At 37.2% G+C, this 18,395-nt stretch overlaps 5 protein-coding genes across 16 annotated transcripts in view; all 5 read right to left on the reverse strand.

Annotated features, from left to right (window-relative positions):
* Nucleotides 1–1,264: 1,264 nt before the first annotated feature.
* LOC131365126 (protocadherin alpha-8-like) lies at nt 1,265–4,720 on the reverse strand. The gene is made up of 2 exons (XM_058408754.1): nt 2,175–4,720; nt 1,265–1,333 (listed from the first exon to the last, which is right to left on the reverse strand). The coding sequence occupies exons 1-2, from the start codon at nt 4,530–4,532 to the stop codon at nt 1,265–1,267; spliced, it is 2,427 nt and encodes an 808-aa protein (XP_058264737.1). The 5' UTR covers nt 4,533–4,720.
* A 325-nt stretch (nt 4,721–5,045) lies between these two features.
* On the reverse strand, nt 5,046–8,061 carry LOC131365127 (protocadherin alpha-8-like). The gene is made up of 2 exons (XM_058408755.1): nt 5,489–8,061; nt 5,046–5,072 (listed from the first exon to the last, which is right to left on the reverse strand). Exons 1-2 carry the CDS (start codon nt 7,877–7,879, stop codon nt 5,046–5,048), a joined length of 2,418 nt encoding a protein of 805 aa, XP_058264738.1. The 5' UTR covers nt 7,880–8,061.
* A 229-nt stretch (nt 8,062–8,290) lies between these two features.
* Nucleotides 8,291–10,878, reverse strand: LOC131365128 (protocadherin gamma-A11-like). The gene has a single exon (XM_058408756.1). The coding sequence runs from the start codon at nt 10,694–10,696 to the stop codon at nt 8,291–8,293; it is 2,406 nt and encodes an 801-aa protein (XP_058264739.1). The 5' UTR covers nt 10,697–10,878.
* A 612-nt stretch (nt 10,879–11,490) lies between these two features.
* On the reverse strand, nt 11,491–13,979 carry LOC131364851 (protocadherin gamma-A11-like). Its single transcript, XM_058408284.1, has one exon. It carries the CDS (start codon nt 13,864–13,866, stop codon nt 11,491–11,493), a length of 2,376 nt encoding a protein of 791 aa, XP_058264267.1. The 5' UTR covers nt 13,867–13,979.
* A 1,600-nt stretch (nt 13,980–15,579) lies between these two features.
* LOC131364850 (protocadherin alpha-C2-like) overlaps nt 15,580–18,395 on the reverse strand; it is a 39,988-nt gene continuing 37,172 nt past the window's right edge. For all 12 annotated transcript variants that reach the window (XM_058408279.1, XM_058408275.1, XM_058408271.1 and 9 more), the window contains one exon: nt 15,580–17,860. Coding sequence is in view for 6 of the 12 variants with exons in the window: in XM_058408275.1 (XP_058264258.1) it covers nt 17,828–17,860 (33 nt within the window). In the remaining 6 variants the exon portion in view is untranslated. The remainder of the gene's footprint in view (nt 17,861–18,395) is intronic.

Here is an 18,395-nt window from a genome sequence, read left to right on the forward strand (position 1 = left end):
TCCTGTGCAACAAGTGATTTATTTTACATTTTCAGGTACAGCAGTTTAAAATAAAAGTTTGTTTAAAAGTGGAATTTGAGTCTTACATTATTTATATTTTATTCACACACAAAACATTAATGGTGAATATTTCTGAATTTATAAAATTATTTTCTTGGCAATCAGCCCCTATTAAACAATAAAGAAAGTAAGACATCTTTTCTATATAAATAGTTTAGTAGCCTATAATTCTTTTTGACAGAATTTATCATTATAATCAACTTAATTATTTCCTGTATTTTGTATAACCATAGTCCCTAAATGTATGTAAATGCAGGAAATGGGATTCAAATGAAAAAAATTTCCCCCATTTTGTGTCCCCCCCACTTCTCGAACCAAAGTTACACTCTTGATACATACATACATACATACATACATACATACATACATACATACATACAATACTGTGCAAATGTTTCATGCAGGTGTGAAAAATGCTGTAAAGTAAGAATGCTTTTAAAAACAGAAGTTTTAATAGTATATATTTATCAATAAACCAAAATGGAAAGTTAATGGAAAATGGAAACTGAACGGAACAGAAATCCAAATCAAATCAATATTTGGTGTGACCACACTTTGCCTGTAAAACAGTATCAATTATTCTTGGTTCAGTTGCACACAATTTTTAAAGGATCTCAGTTGTTTGAAACATCTTAAAGAACTAACAACAGATCTTCTGTGCATGTAGGATGCCTCAAATCCTTCTGCCTCTTCATTCTTAATCCCAGACAGACTCAATGATATCAAGATCAGGGCTCTGTGGGGACCAAATCATTGCTTCCAAAACTCTTTGTTCTTCTCTAAACTGAAGATAATTCGTAATCACATTTGCTGCATGTTTGGGGTCGTTTTCCTGCTGCAGAATAAATTTGGGGCCAGTCAGATGCTTCCCTGATGGTATTGTGTGATGGATAAGAATCTGCCTATATTTCTCAGCATTGAGGACATCATAAATCCTGACCAAATCTCCATTGCAGAAATAAAGCTTGCTAGAAACCTCCACCATGCTTCATTGTTGCCTGCAGACACTCATAATTGTACCACTCATCGACAAACAACCTGCCTCCTGCTACAGCCAAACATCAGTCCAGAACACCTCCAGAGCACCTGCTGACATTTTTCTGCACCCCAGTTCCTATGTTTTTGTGCATAGTTTAGTGACTTTGTTTCCACATCAGAGGTATTGCTTTTTTGGCTGAAACTGTTCTATGAAGACTCCTTATAGTCAGGAGAGGGGCATACCTGGTTCCCAGGTTTCCACCAGTTTTTTGCTGATGGCACTGGTGGACATGTTCTGATGTCAAAGGGAATTAAGCACGATGTGTCTTTCATCTGTTGTTTCACAAGTGTCCTTGGCCAATCACTACAGTCCTCAGCATTGCCCGTTTCTTTGTGCTTCTTCAAAATAGCTTAAACAGCACATCTTGAAACACCAGTCTACTTTTAAATCTTTGCCTGGGGGAGACCATACTGATGCAGGATACCTTGTGTCTTGTTGCTGTGCACAGTCTTGCCATGGTGTATGTCTTGTGACATGTCACAGTCTCACCTTAGTAGCATAGTCTGGCTGTTTCTCACCCAGTTTTAAGCCTTCTATATAGCTGTTTCTGTATATGTTAATGATTGCATTTCAACCTATGAAATTGATGATTATTAGCACCTTCATGGGATAAGTGGGTAATCATACACCTGACTCTTATCTTAAATAATCCCTAACTTTGTGCAAGTACAAAGTGTGCAAGTGTTATAAATGATGCTAGCTTTATTCAGATTTTTTCTTTTGTTCCTCACTTTGCAAGTTCATCAATCATGAAAAGCCTGTCAGCTATTATTGCAAAATTGTGAAACAATACGCTCATTTCTAAACATGTCATAAACGAATTTATCTCATCCCAGAGATGACCAAGAACTAACATTTCCATTACTTCAGCTTTCATGAACAAAAAATAAATAATAATAATAATAATAATAATAATAATTATTATTATTATTATTATTATTATTATTATTATTATTATTATTATTATTGTTGTTGTTGTTGTTGTTGTTGTTGTTATTATTATTATTATTATTATTATTATTATTATTATTATTATTATTGTAGAAACGCTTAATAGCTTAATAATAACGCTTACCTCCACAGAAGCTCTCTTCCTGCGGTCTGGTACCACTAATGTGTTCCCATTACTGCCAGGAACTATGGTAGAACCGATACTCATTCTGGGTCCAACTAACATGTAGCGTTTATCTCCGGATCTGTACTGGATGCTGTGACACAGTGTCCCATCGTAATTTGTATCTTGTAAATATTTGGAGGAATAGTTTGTAGATTTGGAGCACTGCATTACAATCAGCACAATAATACTGATAATAAAAAGAAATGAAACCGATCCCAAGGTAACGATCAAATAAAATGTCAAATTATTTTCTTCCACGACGTTTACTGCATTTTTAACATCAGACGCAGCAAAAGCCTCTTTGGGTTCAACAAGTTTAAGGATCAAAGTCGCAGTTGCCGAAAGAGAAACATTGCCATTGTCTTTGACCAGTATGACCAGTTTGTGTTCAGCCTCGTCTGTTTCTGTGAATGGGCGAAGGGTCCTTATCTGTCCTGTATAGCGGTCCAAACCAAAGACACTGTGGTCACTCACTTGCTGCAGTGAAAATAATAACCAACCGTTGTATCCTATATCCGGGTCATAGGCTCTCACTTTAGTCACCAAATGTCCTGCGTTGACATTGTGGGGAATCTCCTCCACACCTTCAGCAGAACCGTTAGCACTGACTGGATATAAGATCACTGGAACATTGTCGTTCTGATCCAGAATAAACACATTCACTGTGACGTTGCTGCTTAGTGATGGAGTTCCAGAGTCTGTAGCGAGCACGTGGAACTGGAAAGTTTTAGCTACTTCATAATCAAAACTCTTTAGTGCGTGAATAACTCCTGTTTCAGAATTGATATTGAGAAAAGATGCAATATTTTGTTCTCCTCCTTTAATAATTTGGTAAGTTATCGCAGCATTCTCATTCTCGTCTTTGTCCGAAGCGCTAACAGAAAATATAGATGCACCCGGGGTGTTGTTCTCAAGTAGGTATAACTCAAGAGGGTTCTGGGGAAATTCTGGGCTGTTGTCGTTTACATCTGATATTTGGACTCCGAATGTTTTTATTGAAGATAGGGGCGGGTGCCCCAAATCTGTAGCTCTTATTGTTATTTCGTAATGTGATATACGCTCTCGATCTAGTCGTTCACTGATCACTAAGGAATACATATTTTCTTTAAATGATGGCTTCAACTCAAAAGGTACGTTGCCTAATGTGCTACAAACGACCTTTCCATTCACGCCGGCGTCTTTGTCAGTTACACTTATAATAGAAATTATAGTTCCTATTTTTGAATTTTCGGCGACCACGTCAGACAGAGACGTAATATCTATCTCAGGTTGGTTATCATTTACATCAGTTACTTTAATCACAACTCTACAGGTACTTGTCTTCGGTGGTTGTCCTTTATCTGACGCCATAATAATCGCTCTAAAGCTGTCAGTAGTCTCGAAATCTACATCACCTTTTACGGTAACGTTGCCTGTATTTCTGTCTAACTCAAAAGTATTATATACCTTTTTGTCAAGGTTTTTCACAAAAGAAAATGTTATGTTTCCATTTGAGCCTTCGTCTAAATCAGTGGCATTGACTCTGAAAACAAGAGCTCCAACTTGAGCATTTTCTTCTATTGTAACAGAATAAAGTTCCTGGCTGAATTTTGGTCTGTTATCATTTTCATCTAGAACTATAACCGAAATGTTAATGCTCCCCGATCGTGTTGGGGTTCCGCCGTCCATGGCGGTCAGCATCAAATTGTGCTTTTTTTGTTGCTCCCTATCCAATGACTTGCGTAATTTTAACATTGGCATTTGTCCTTCTCCTCCATTTTCTCGAAAAACAAGTTCGAAATGGTCACTCTGGCTTAATTTATAAAAGCGAACCGTATTTACACCAGAATCGGGGTCGCGTGCAGGCTGCAACTGAAATTCTTCACCAGGCATTGTGGATTCAGATATTTCAATAAGCTGTTCTTTGTCATTAAAACTCGGCGAATGATCGTTTACGTCGGTAATTTCAACTTCCACGTAATGAATTTCTACGGGCTTGTCCACAATGAGTTTTAGATTCATCGAACAAGAACTGGTGCCATCGCATATCTCCTCTCTGTCTATTTTCTCATTAATGGACAAAACCCCATTGTTCGGATTTAAATAAAAAAGGGCGTCATTAGAACCAGAAACCAAACGGAGTCGTCTGTCTAGCAAAGTACTTACATCAAAACCCAAATCCTTAGCAATATTTCCCACAACCGATCCTGATTTCAACTCCTCTGGAGTAGAGTACCGTATCTGGGCAGACACTCTTTCTGTGAAGCACATCAGCAAAGAAACGCAAAGCGACATTGAGTATGTCTGCCATTTGCGCCTTTGTCTTCCACCTTCCATGACCAAAGATGAAATTTCAAAACATACAAATCCAATGGATGTAGATTTCCTTTTCTAGAAAAATGGTCTTCTCAAAAAACAAGTCTGAAGTTCTGTCGTTTTCTCATTTTATAAAACTGCTTTCGTCCGAGATAATCTACAACAGTCAGCGCGTTTACGTGGATTTTCTTCTGCTTGACGCAAAGCAACCCAGCCTGGTCCGTAATCCATTAAGTTTCCTTATGCATTACTGACACCTGGAGGTCTACTTAAGGCAAGCACGCACTTTTTTTGTTTTTTGTTTTTTCTTTTGAATCCTCACTATGTATTATAACAGGTAAAACAATTCCCTAAAGATACAACCAGTACAAAAGCTAGCTTTGTATCTAGTGAACTGAAACTTATAGTAAACATAATAATAATAATAATAATAATAATAATAATAATAATAATAATAATAATATTTATTATTATTATTATTATTAGTAGTAGTAGTAGTAGTAGTAGTAGTAGTAGTAGTAGTATCTGGGGGTATTACTGCAGGTTTTTTAAATTATAATCCTGAAAAAAATATTTAATGCGTTTAGGGGGGAAATCACACAGTTTTTCATCTGCTATAGTTAAATCGCGTTAAATAATTATTTTCAGGATTAAAATTCACAAAGCTGATTCTATGCGATTTAACAAAATCTTACTGGCCCAAAAGAAATATTTAAATAACTGCATCATTATTAGTAACTACTGTTCTGTAAGAAGTAGCGTAGAAAACATTCAGAACCATTAATAATTAAGTTGTTATATTTCAGTACCATGGAGAGCTCTTCAACAACACTACTAGCAAACGTTAATACACAGTATGTATGTATGTATGTAAAGAACGGCTGTACAGGAAGCCTTATAAAATTCGAATAGAAACGTTATGTACACACACACACACACGCACACACACACACACACACACACACACATACACATACACATATATTTATATAACATTTCTGTCTTACCTCGTCAGAAGTTCTCCTCCTGCGATCTGGTAATACAAGAGTATTCGCTTTACTGCCTGGAACTATAGTAGAACCAATACTCATTCTGGGTCCAACTAACATGTAGCGTTTATCTCCAGATCTGTACTGAATGCTGTGACACAGTGTCCCATCATAATTGGTATCTTGTAAATATTTGGAGGAATAGTCTGTAGATTTGGAGCATTGCATTACTGTTAACACAATGATACTGATTAGGAAAAGAAAAGAAACCAATCCCAATGTAATGATCAAATAAAATGTAACATTATTTTCTTTTTCTTCTTTTACTGTGTTTTGAACATCAGATGCAGCAAAAGCCTCTTTGGGTTCAACGAAATTAATGATCAAAGTTGCTGTTGCTGAAAGTGAAACTTTGCCATTGTCTTTGACCAGTATAACAAGTTTATGTTCAGCATCATCTCTTTCTGTGAACTGTCGAAGGGTCCTTATCTGTCCTGTATAGCGATCCAAGCCAAAGAGACTGTGGTCACTCACTTCCTGCAGTGAAAATAATAACCAGCCATTGTATCCTATATCAGGATCATAGGCTCTCACTTTAGTGACCAAATGTCCTGCGTTGACATTGTGAGGAATCTCCTCCATGCCTTCAGCAGAACCGTTAGCACTGACTGGATATAAGATCACGGGAACATTGTCGTTCTGATCCAGAAGAAACACTTTCACTGTGACATTGCTGCTTAGTGATGGAGTTCCAGAATCTGTAGCAAGCACTTGAAACTGGAAGGTTTTTGTTGTTTCAAAGTCAAAGGATTTTAGAGCTTGAATAACTCCTGTTTCAGAATGAATGTTGAGGAACGATGCTATGTCGTTATGTTTATCCCTACCTCTGAGAATATTATAAGATATTAAAGCATTTTCGTTTACATCTTTATCAGTTGCACTGATCCTGAATATTGAAGCACCTGGAAAATTATTTTCAAATATATACAGTTCAACTGGATTTTGGGTAAATACTGGCTTGTTATCATTCACATCTGAAATTTGCACGCTCAGTGTTTTAGTGGAGAATAAGGGGGGCTTTCCTAGGTCTGTGGCTGTAATTGTTATGTCATAATATGAAACTTGCTCTCGGTCCAGTTGTTCCTTAATCACTAACGAGTACATGTTCTCCTGAACTGATGGTTTTAATTCAAATGGTACATTTTCCAATACAGCACACTTGACTTTCCCATTTACACCAGTGTCTCTATCACTAAAACTAATCAGCGATATTACAGTTCCGGGTCTGGCATCTTCTGGAACTATGCTGGATAATGAAGTTATCTCTATGAATGGTTGATTGTCATTTACATCTTGTATCTTTATGATAACTCTGCAGTCAGTGGTCAAAGGAGGCTGCCCACCATCTGAAGCTTGAATATCTAATTTGTAAATGTTATCCTTTTCAAAATCTACTTCGCCTTTTATTCGAATTTCACCTGTTACTTTATCTAATACGAAAATATCAAACAAGTTTTGGTTTTGGCCACCTCCAAAAACAAAAGACACTTCCCCATTTACACCGTCATCATTATCATTTGCCTGTAATTTCAACACCAAAGTTCCAATAGGTGTGTTTTCTTTCAGTGTTGTCGTGTATACGTCTTGACTAAACACAGGACGATTGTCATTAACATCAAGGACAATAATTGTTATGTTGAGTGTACCTGACCTATGTGGGCTTCCTCCATCGAATGCAGTTAAGATTAAATTATGTTCAGCCCTGTGCTCGCGATCGAGTGGCTTTTGTAAAACCAGAAACGGAAGCCTATCTTCCCCCCAGTCCCTTATTTCCACATCAAAATGTTCGTTTTGGCTTAATTTGTATAAGCGAACAGAATTTTCTCCAATATCGGGGTCACGAGCAGCTTGCAACTGAAAACGGGTATTTTGAACAGTTGATTCCGCTATTTCAAGACGTTTCTCTTTTTCCGTGAACATAGGAGAGTGATCATTTACATCCGTAATTTCCACCCCTATGTAATGAATTTCAAGTGGATTTTCAAGCACTATTTTCAAATTTATCACGCAAGGGTTATTTGCAGCACATATCTCTTCTCTGTCGATTTTTTTATGGGTGTACAAAACGCCATTGTTCATGTTTAAATGGAAAAGATCACTGTCAGAACCGGATACAATACGAAGCCGTCTGTCCACCAGTGTACTAATATCAAGACCTAAATCCTTAGCGACAACTCCTACAATAGAACCTTCTTTCAGTTCTTCCGGAATAGCGTACCTTATCTGGGCCGTAATTTTGTTTCCAAGGCACATTAGCAAAGAAACTCGGAGAACAATCCAGGAGTAATCCCATCTGCGCCTTTGTGTGTTGTTATCCATCACGAACAATCGCCTTTACAGAACAAGCAAATCGCCGACAATACAATCACGCCATGAGCATATTCTTCAAACTAGAATAGGAAGGAATTCCTTTTCCACATCATATTAAGGTTTTAGATTTTTTATATTTAACCCAGTTTGTCGTCGTGCTCACGGCAGTCTTTCAAACGCATTGCAGGAGAAAACAGTGAATGGGCAGGGTCTGACATTTACAAAGGATCACGGTGTAGTACTGACACCTTATGGACTGTTGCGAAGAATACAACCAAACCAGCGACTGTACTGGCAACCCAATAATATGTTATCTAGCTAAAGGTCAGCTCAGGAAGGATAAACACATTCTTGAAGAATCGTTTTGCATTTCAGCAATAAAAGTGTTGAGCGTATCCAGATAAGGAAGCGTTAGGCACATTAAAGGCAAAATATATTGTAGTTATCAATTCGAGTGCCACTTACCTCAACAGAAGTTCTTCTCCTACGATCTTGAATCACCAGTGTATTCGTATTACTGCCAGGAACTAAAGTAGAACCGATACTTGTTCTGGGTCCAACTAACATGTAGCGTTTATCTCCGGATCTGTACTGGATGCTGTGACACAGTGTCCCATCGTAATTTGTATCTTGTAAATATTTGGAGGAATAGTTTGCAGATTTGGAGCACTGCATTACAATCAGCACAATAATACTGATAATAAAAAGAAATGAAACCGATCCCAATGTAATGATCAAATAAAATGTCACGTTATTTTCTTCCACGTCGTTTACTGCGTTTTTAACATCGGGCGCAGCAAAAGCCTCTTTAGGCTCAACAAGTTTGATGTTTACAGTCGCTGTTGCTGAAAGTGAAATGTTTCCATTATCTTTGACCAGTATGACTAGTTTGTGTTCAGCCTCATCTGTTTCTGTGAATGGGCGAAGGGTCCTAATCTGTCCTGTGTAGCGGTCCAAACCAAAGAGACTGTGGTCACTCACTTCCTGCAGTGAAAATAATAACCAGCCGTTGTATCCTATATCCGCGTCATAGGCTCTCACTTTAGTCACCAAATGTCCTGCGTTGACATTGTGGGGAATCTCCTCCACACCTTCAGCAGAACCGTTAGCACTAACTGGATATAAGATCACAGGAACATTGTCGTTCTGATCCAGAATGAACACATTCACTGTGACGTTGCTGCTTAGTGACGGAGTTCCAGAATCTGTAGCCAGCACGTGGAACTGGAACGTTTTCGTGATTTCGAAATCAAAGCTCTTAAGTGCATGTATAACACCTGTCTCTGTATTAATATTCAAAACTGGCCACACGTCATTAGACTTCGCGTCACCTTTAATGATTTGATACGTGATTTCCGCATTTTCGTTCAGGTCTTTGTCAGTTGCGCTCACAGAGAATATGGAGGAGCCTGGAACATTGTTTTCTAATATGTAAAGCTCAAGTGGATTTTGAGGAAATTGTGGAAAGTTATCATTTATGTCTGATATCTTCACATTCAGAGATTTAAAAGAGGACAAAGCAGGTTGGCCCATGTCTTTAGCTGTTAATATAATATCATAGTGGGATATGAGCTCTCTGTCTAAGTGTTTACTTGTAATTAATGAATACACGTTATCTTCAACAGATGGCTTTAGCTCAAATGGCAAAGCACCTGAGATACTACAAATGACTTTGCCATTAATTCCAGAGTCTTTATCTGTAACAGTAATCAAAGAAATAACAGTACCTGGTTTGGAGTCCTCTGGAACAACATTTAGTATTGAGCTTACTTCAATTTCAGGTTTATTGTCGTTCACGTCTATTATTTTGATGATGACCCTGCAGTCGACAGATAGCGGAGGCTGTCCTTTATCAGAAGCCTGTATGTTTAATCTATAGATCTGAATATCCTCAAAATCAATCTCCCCTTTGACTTGAATTTCACCAGAAATGTGGTCTACATAAAAAATATCTTGGATTTTACTTTTTGTATTTCTAGCCCACGAATACTCTACTTCTCCATTGCTGCTTTCATCCGGGTCAGTAGCATTTACTCTCATTACAACCTTTCCAACAGAGACGTTTTCATGTAAAGATAACGAATATACATCTTGACTGCACACAGGCGGATTGTCATTTATATCAAGGACAGTTATAGTTATGTTAAGAGACCCAGATTTTGGTGGATTTCCACCGTCTAGTGCCGTTAAAAGTAATCGATGTTCATGGATACTTTCCCGATCCAAATATTTTTGTAACACAAGCGACGGGATTTTATCCTCATCAACATCTCTTATTTCCAAAACAAAATGTTCATTTTGACTTAACTTATAAGTGCGAATAGAATTAGCACCAATATCTGGATCACGCGCTGACTGCAAATCAAGCCGCGCACCTGGAGCTCTATTTTCTGCTACTTCTAAATTTAAGTGTTTATCTGCAAAACTGGGAGCGTGGTCGTTGATATCAGTTATTTCAATTCCAATATAATGAATATGAAGAGGATTCTCAACAGCAATCTTTATGTTTATCAAGCAGACATCATCACCGTCACATATTTTCTCTCTGTCGATTTGTTTCTGAACGTACAGTATTCCATTGTCCTGGTTTACCTTGAAAAGCGTGTCCTTAGATCCAGAAACGATACGCAATCGTCTATCCATCAAAGTATTGACATCAAGACCTAAATCTTTAGCAATGTTTCCCACAACTGCACCTTCTTTCATCTCCTCGGGAACAGAATACCTTAACTGACCGGAAGCGTGATCCACGAAGCACAATAGCATGGAGTAATATAGCGCAATCCAACAGTACTCCCATTTTCGCCTTTGTCCGCCGTCGTCCATCGTGGACAGAAATTTTCAAATTAATAAAAAAAACTGTCAAACTTTTCATGAGTTTCGGTTGGTTAAATGTTAAAACAAACACATAACTCGAATGTAACCAAAACAGGATCAAACAGTAACCCAACAAAGAAGCCGCTTTTCTCCCTACACCCGTCACACACCACGCACACAGTTTCTCGACAGGAAAGGAGCAGAAAAAGGGTAGGGCTTAATAATCTGTTGGTGTAATACTGACGCCATGTGGAACACAGTCATGACCGCGCAGCGTATATTATATTTGTCATTTGCATGTGGTAGAATGAAAATATTTTAGGAAGGAGTTTTCGGGTTAAAAATCTATACATCTTTATTTCCCTTTTGCAAATTTTCCCAAAGAAAGTGTCAAAATACTTCCAGAGCTCGGTAGTGACTTCTTTTTTAGCAAATGTCTGTATAATAATAATAATAATAATAATAATAATAATAATAATAATCATCATCATCATCATCATCATCACAGCTGTATTTAATTAAGAAAGCAAATTGCTTGACTTTTATTACAAGTATCATGGTCACCAGACTCATTCTCAAATGATTTCAGCACCGTGGACAGCACCCCAATTTACTGCACTTTGTAGTTGAATTATGAACACAAAAATTATTATGACATCAATTTTCTTTCCAACAGAAAACATGCCAAAACATAATGTGTTAAAACATAAAATGTTAACTAATGTGAAATACTTCTTAACGTTTTAGAAGTTAACAAATAAGAAAATAAAAAAAGTCAACAAGCATCAAACAGTTCATTTAGGTTAGTCAGCTCTTACCTCTTCAGAAGTTCTCCTCCTTCGATCACGCACAAGTAGAGTATTTCCATTGCTTCCTGGAACTAGAGTAGAACCGATACTCGTTCTGGGTCCAACTAACATGTAGCGTTTATCTCCGGATCTGTACTGGATGCTGTGACACAGTGTCCCATCGTAATTTGTATCTTGTAAATATTTGGAAGAATTGTTTGTAGATTTGGAGCACTGCATTACAATCAGAACTATGATACTTAGGATAAAAAGAAATGAAACAGAGCCCAATGTGATGATCAAATAAAATGTGACGTTATTTTCTTGTACATTCTTAACTGAACTTTTAATATCAGAAGCTGCAAAAGCCTCTTTGGGTTCAACAAGTTTTAAAATCACAGTCGCTGTTGCTGAAAGTGAAATGTTTCCATTGTCTTTGACAATTATGACCAGTTTATGTTCAGAGTCATCAGTTTCTGTAAATGGTCGAAGGGTCCTTATCTGTCCTGTATAGCGGTCCATACCAAAGAGACTGTGGTCACTCACTTCCTGCAGTGAAAATAACAACCAACCGTTGTATCCAATATCAGCGTCATAGGCTCTCACTTTAGTCACGAAATGTCCTGCGTTGGCATTGCGGGGAATCTCCTCTACACCATCAGCAGATCCATTAGCACTGATTGGATATGAGATCACTGGAACGTTATCATTCTGATCCATAATGAACACATTCACTGTGACGTTGCTGCTTAGTGACGGAGTTCCAGAGTCTGTAGCAAGCACATGGAACTGAAACATTTTCATTGACTCAAAGTCAAAGCTTTTGAGCGCAAAAACTGCACCGCTTTCGTCATTAATGTTGATGAATGATGTCACAATTTGGTCTGAGTTGACATGATCTATTGAGTATGAGACTCTTGCGTTTTCACCCTCATCTGAGTCAGCTGCGCTCACCGAGAAAACCAACATGCCCGGTTTGTTGTTTTCAGCTACATAGAAGTTGTATGGGCTTTGGATGAACACTGGGCTGTTGTCATTGACATCCATCAATTCAACATGAATTATCTTTGTTGATGATTGAGGGGGAGTTCCCAAATCTTTCGCTGTTATAGCAATATCGTAAAACGACTTTGACTCTTTATCTAAATTCCATTTTGTAACCAAGGAATAAAAATTTGAATCGGATGACTGCTTAAGTTCAAATGGTAGGTTCTCTGGTAAAGAGCACACTACCTGCCCATTAACACCGGAATCCATGTCTGTCACTCCCATCAAAGCAACTACGGTACCGGGACGTGCGTCCTCATAAATACGGTCAGATAAGGAGGTGACGTCTATTTCCGGTCGATTATCATTCACATCTTCCACTTTCACAAGCACGTTACACTGTGTGGACAGCGACACCGCTCCTTTATCGGCCGCCAAAATTTTTAGCTCGTATACTTGTTTTTCCTCAAAATTAAGACCACCTTTAATTCGTAGTTCTCCTGTTTTGTTGTGTAAATCAAAGAGGTCTGATGCGCCATTTCTAAACTTACTTCGTAGTGAGTATTCAATTTCCCCATTCTCTCCTTCATCCATATCCGTCGCGTTAATCCGTAGTAATAAAGTGCCATCAGGAGCGTCTTCTTTCACTGTTACTGTATATTTCTGTTTACCGCAATTAGGTGCGTTATCATTGATGTCTGACACAATAACATTAATAGTTAGAGTTCCTGTTTTTTGCGGCTTTCCCCCATCTATAGCGGTTAATATTAAAGTATGCCTTGCGCTATTTTCCCGGTCCAAAAGTCTTTGTAAAACGAGGACAGGGACTTTTCCCCCATCTCCAAAATCGTCTGTTTCTAAACGGAAGGACGGGTTTTGCGTTAATTTGTAAGACTGCAAGGCATTGGTGCCGATATCTGGATCGTGTGCACTTTCCAGCTGATACCTTGTCCCAGTCATTGCACTTTCAAGTGTCTCCAAATTGTAAACATTGTCTATAAATGTAGGTGCATTATCATTCACATCTACAATTTCCACTGTTATTTGATGCATTTCGAGAGGATTCTCTATCACCGCCTTCATACTGATAAGACACGGGTTACTCGTAGCGCACAGCTCCTCTCTGTCAATTCTACGATTCACGAACAATGAACCTTCTTTTTGGTTTACCTGAAAAAGCTCTTGTTTTGACCCAGTCACCATTCGCAGATTCCTCTCTGTCAGCGCCGACGACTCAATGCCCAAATCTTTGCCTATATTTCCTAAAATGGTCCCAATCTTTGATTCCTCTTGGAGAGAATAACGTATGTGGGTTGACACGACGTCGGAAAGAAGCAAAAGACACGCAAAACTGAGAATAAAATATCTGTATATCCTGCTTGTTCTTGAATATCCACACTCCATATTGTGAAAAATTACGGATGAGTTGCTCAGCCAAAAATGAATTCCTAAATTGTTACAACAACTGGTGTATGAAAGGGAAAGTCCACCATGGACGCTCTCGCTTTGTTATCTCGTCTCATTGTGGTGATATGGCTGCTTGAATGTCCAATATTAAGTATGTATCCCTTATAGCGCCACGGTGCGTAGTGGTGCATAATTGCAGTGTCACTGATCAAATAATTGAGATGTTATGTAAAATATTCGATAACAATTTGTTTAAAACCTATTATTATTATTATTATTATTATTATTATTATTATTATTATTATTATTAACAACAACAACAACAACAACATAACATCAATAATAATAATAATAATAATAATAGTTTTCATTATTATTATTGTTGATGTTATGTTTCATTTGTTTATTATAGTCTGCATTTTCAGTTTTTAAGCTTTCCCGAAATAAATGGCACCAGTTAAAATCTTAATAAAAAATCAATTGATTTAAATTTCAAGATAGTTACTTTTTAATTTTTTTCTTTCTTTCTTTCTTTCTTTCTTTCTTTCTTTCTTTCTTTCTTTCTTTCTTTCTTTCTATTCTGCTGTTTGTGTTATTGCTCGATGGATTTTTTTTGCTATTAGGTTATCCTTTTGGACATATATCACGTCACTGGCAAATCAGACCAAGAAGGCCGAGTCTTGTTGTCTTGTGTACAGTGACACCATGTGGTGGATTGTCTCAACCCACGTGACAGTATTTTTTCCCACGTGACAGTATATGCCGCACCCATGCTGAACGCATTACGTCATGTTGCTTCAAAATGGCGAAATGGCGTTGCTGTGAAACGACGCAAGCAGTAACAGAGCAGCAACGCAAGAGGGCATCTCAACCAATTCTCATTCACGTGACGCACTCACAGCAAGAGATAACCACATACACACACACACACACACACACACACACACACCTTTCCATTATATTCCACCTTTCTGTTCATATTGTGCATTAATGATGTATATTATTTAGGTGAAAAGGATTTGTGTATAGGATGCTACTGTGATATAAGAGGTTGTTTTTCTGTAAATCATGTTTATCATATTGCAGACACACACACACACACACAAACCTTTACCCCTCCCTCTCCCAGCCTGCAGCCTGTTACCATGGCAACGGCTCTTCCTCGAGCAAGGTCGCTGTGCTGTCTGTGGTGCTGAACATTAACACGATGGAGGGGGAGAAGAAAATAGGACACAACCTCCATATTTTTAGATACTGTAGCAAGTAAATAATAATCTCTTAAAATAATTCGAGGAGTAATTTTATTAAATATGTTTCACTTGTCATTCCTTTCCATTCCTCATCCACATCTGATCATTACTGATAATGCTGTTGCCTAGAAACTACCAGTCAGCACAATTGAGGGATGAGAATTGGGGGATGGGGTTTAAATGACATTAAGAAAACTGAATACATCATGCTGTGGTTATTTGAGGAGGGAGAGGTGAGGTGGGAGAGACAGAAAGGGTGTTGGCCACAGTCAAAAGGAAAGGCTCCCCTGTTTGTGTGTGTGCGTGTGCTTTCTGCTGCAGCTCAGAGCATTGCTGCAGTCTTTCTCTCTGTCTCTGATGGAAGAGTGGAATCAGGCCAAGGTGAGAGAAAGAAGAGTTTCTGTTATTCCTCCTTCCAGTTTACTACATACATCCTTGGTAATGTAGTGAGACCATGACATCCTTTGAAGTATTTTAATCACACTTTTGCAATTACAAGAAAAAAAGAGGTATTCAATACAATTAGTAGCACAATTCATTTTTTTTATGTAAACCAAGCTTATGAGTTATGTGGAACTACTAATGTGTATAATAAAAATATAAATAATTAAAGCAAGGTAAAGTGTGGTGTCAGCTCAATGCTATTTTTAAAGATTAACCATTTTAATTATTCACCCCGCATATACACATACAAAATAAACAGCATTGTATCATGCAGCAGAATACAGAATAGTTATCCTTTTAAGGTGTCTGATGTACTGATTTATCATTATCATTACTTTCAGTTAATTACTTTATTGTAACACAATACCATGAAAATCCAGACAGTGAAATTCAAATGCTTATGTTCTGATTTAAACTACATACAGGTTATACAGGCTAATTCCATTTAGCTGTACTACTTGCATTACATTAGCTGTAATTACATATATTTTAAAAAAGCATCCATATATCTTCACACTGAATACTTTTTTTGCATTTCTACCTTTTTATAAAAATTAACAGACCACAGGTGTATTCTGTATATTATGATGTACACATAGTCATAAAGTTGAAGGTTAGGAGGTTAGACAGAATCTAATGAAATTCCTCCCAGGCAGAACATATTGGGGAAGAAATGAGGCAGTGTGTGTCCATACGAGTGAGATTTGATGGCATATTACAGTGCTGCAATGGAAGGGTTGCAAGAAAGCATGAATATTTCCTCTAGTTCCCTTTCAGTGTATGTTGCTTTTGTAGTAAACAGTATACATAAACTGCTAGCTCATACAGCAGATCATATGGAAACCAACTTGTGCCTTTCTATGTATTAATTCACATGTTAGTGTACCTGGCAACATACCGGCCTTATAACCCCTTGGTGTGTATGTCCTGCCTGGGGAAGTCATCAGAAGCCTGGATATATTGTAGATATACACAAATAATAAGCCAGGTTCTTAACATTAAGAATAACTGCAGAGTAGGAAAATGATGCAGTGCATATTATAGGTTAACACACAACCATTTAAATAACGCACCACCAATGTACCACTTTGCAAAAAAACACACAAAGAAAACAAAAAAGCAAAAAAAAAAACACTTCACAAAATAATGCTGAATCAGTTTTGAACATCTAAAACAGATGAAAACATTTCAATTAAAGAGTTGTACATTTTTGTACAAATCATAACAATTTGCATAAAACAAATAAAACACCATAAAATCAAACATGACACCATCAAAACCTTTGTTTTCGACTTCTTTTTTTACTGAGTAATATAAGATTGCAGTAAAGTCAACACAATAGTATGCAGATATTTTAAATGTTGTCACAACAGTGCAAGCTATGCACCTTTCTACTGTATTCCATCTAATATGTATTTATTTACAGTAAACTTGTTCTAGATTTAAATGACTAAAAATAATGTAATATGAAATTGATATGGTTACATGTGTATATTGTAAGTATAATTCATGTAGAATGAAAACCACAGTCCTAAATGAACAAATATGACCTGGGATACTTTATGAGCAAATGACAAAGATGGGTTACAACTCAGTTGGAAAGCAACACTGATGAAGAAATATATTTTTGGCAATGCAATACAAATGATATAAATAGAAGATGTGTAATTTGTTGTGATTTGTTTGTCACACTTTTAGGTTGGCAAACAAGAAATACATATATTGTATAACACATAGTGAAAACATACATGTAAAGGTTGGACACCCATTAGGGAAAAGGTGAACATGGCCAGTTCAAGTTCATCAACAATATGCACAATTTCAAGGTCCTATCAGCTTAACCACACTTCTTTGTGCTTCTTTGTGTTATTCTTCATTTTATGTGATTTTTAGGATTCCACCAAGCTTACTTAAGCTTGGATGTGTCAAACAGGGAAGAGTCCAAAAAGTTCATATAAGGTGAACAAATATCCACAGATATAGCCATGCAGATCCATGCATGGAGCCCTATGCAATACACTGTTCTGTTTGGGAGTGGAGAAAATCCTCTACTAGGTGAGCAAATCCATAAGTCCCAACCAGAATTGAAGTCATTTAGGTGTGTTAAATTATTACAGACAAAAAAGAAATTAAATTTGGTGTATTAAGAAAAATCCCAGTAGAGACACGGGCTCTAAATCAGAAAATTGGTGTGCAGGAATTAGAAACTCCATTTTTGTAGATCTTCTCAGCATTACTTGAACAACAGTAGTTGGAATGAAGCCTCATGAAGAACTGCTACTGGTGGTGGTAGAGGCCTACCAATAAGAAAACATAAAGGCAGTCAGTGGTAGATTGTGAACCAGCAAGTACCTCGTATCAGATCAAAATCTGAACACATCTCATGTAGCTGAGGCCTTTAAATCAAACAAAAGAAAAAACATTATGGTCTGAGCCCATTTTTTTCTTGATGGGTAGTTGTGACGATTATGACAAAAGGCTAAAAGTTGGGTCATTATTGTAGCAAGTTACCAACTTTCAGTAATTATATCACAGCTAAAATTATATTATATTATACAGTAGTGAACTGAATGTGTTTCACCAGTTGAACACTGAACACCAAATATAACAAACAAACCCATAAAAGAGAAAGTGTAATTACATCAATTGTATTTAATAAATTATGATTGTATATTGTTTATATCAAAATCATATCATAGGATCATGTGAAGAGAGTGTCTAGAGAGCTGTCTCTTCTCTTTCATTGAATCTAATAATAAACCGTGAAGGTTTGCATGACTAAAGGCAGTTATGGGCAAATTGTGTAAAATAAGAATCAAAGTATATTTTTCA

Source organism: Hemibagrus wyckioides, linkage group LG14 (genome assembly GCF_019097595.1).
Source record: "Hemibagrus wyckioides isolate EC202008001 linkage group LG14, SWU_Hwy_1.0, whole genome shotgun sequence".
Taxonomy (NCBI): domain Eukaryota; kingdom Metazoa; phylum Chordata; class Actinopteri; order Siluriformes; family Bagridae; genus Hemibagrus; species Hemibagrus wyckioides.

Coding starts and splice junctions, on each gene's coding strand:
- LOC131365126 (XM_058408754.1), bottom strand. CDS start 4,532: ATGGAAGGTGGAAGACAAAGGCGCAAATGGCAGACATACTCAATGTCG. Junction 1,334..2,174: donor GGAAGAGAGCTTCTGTGGAG/GTAAGCGTTATT, acceptor CTTTGACATCAG/AACATGTCCACCAGTGCCAT.
- LOC131365127 (XM_058408755.1), bottom strand. CDS start 7,879: ATGGATAACAACACACAAAGGCGCAGATGGGATTACTCCTGGATTGTT. Junction 5,073..5,488: donor AATGTTATATAAATATATGT/GTATGTGTATGT, acceptor TATTTTTTTCAG/GATTATAATTTAAAAAACCT.
- LOC131365128 (XM_058408756.1), bottom strand. CDS start 10,696: ATGGACGACGGCGGACAAAGGCGAAAATGGGAGTACTGTTGGATTGCG.
- LOC131364851 (XM_058408284.1), bottom strand. CDS start 13,866: ATGGAGTGTGGATATTCAAGAACAAGCAGGATATACAGATATTTTATT.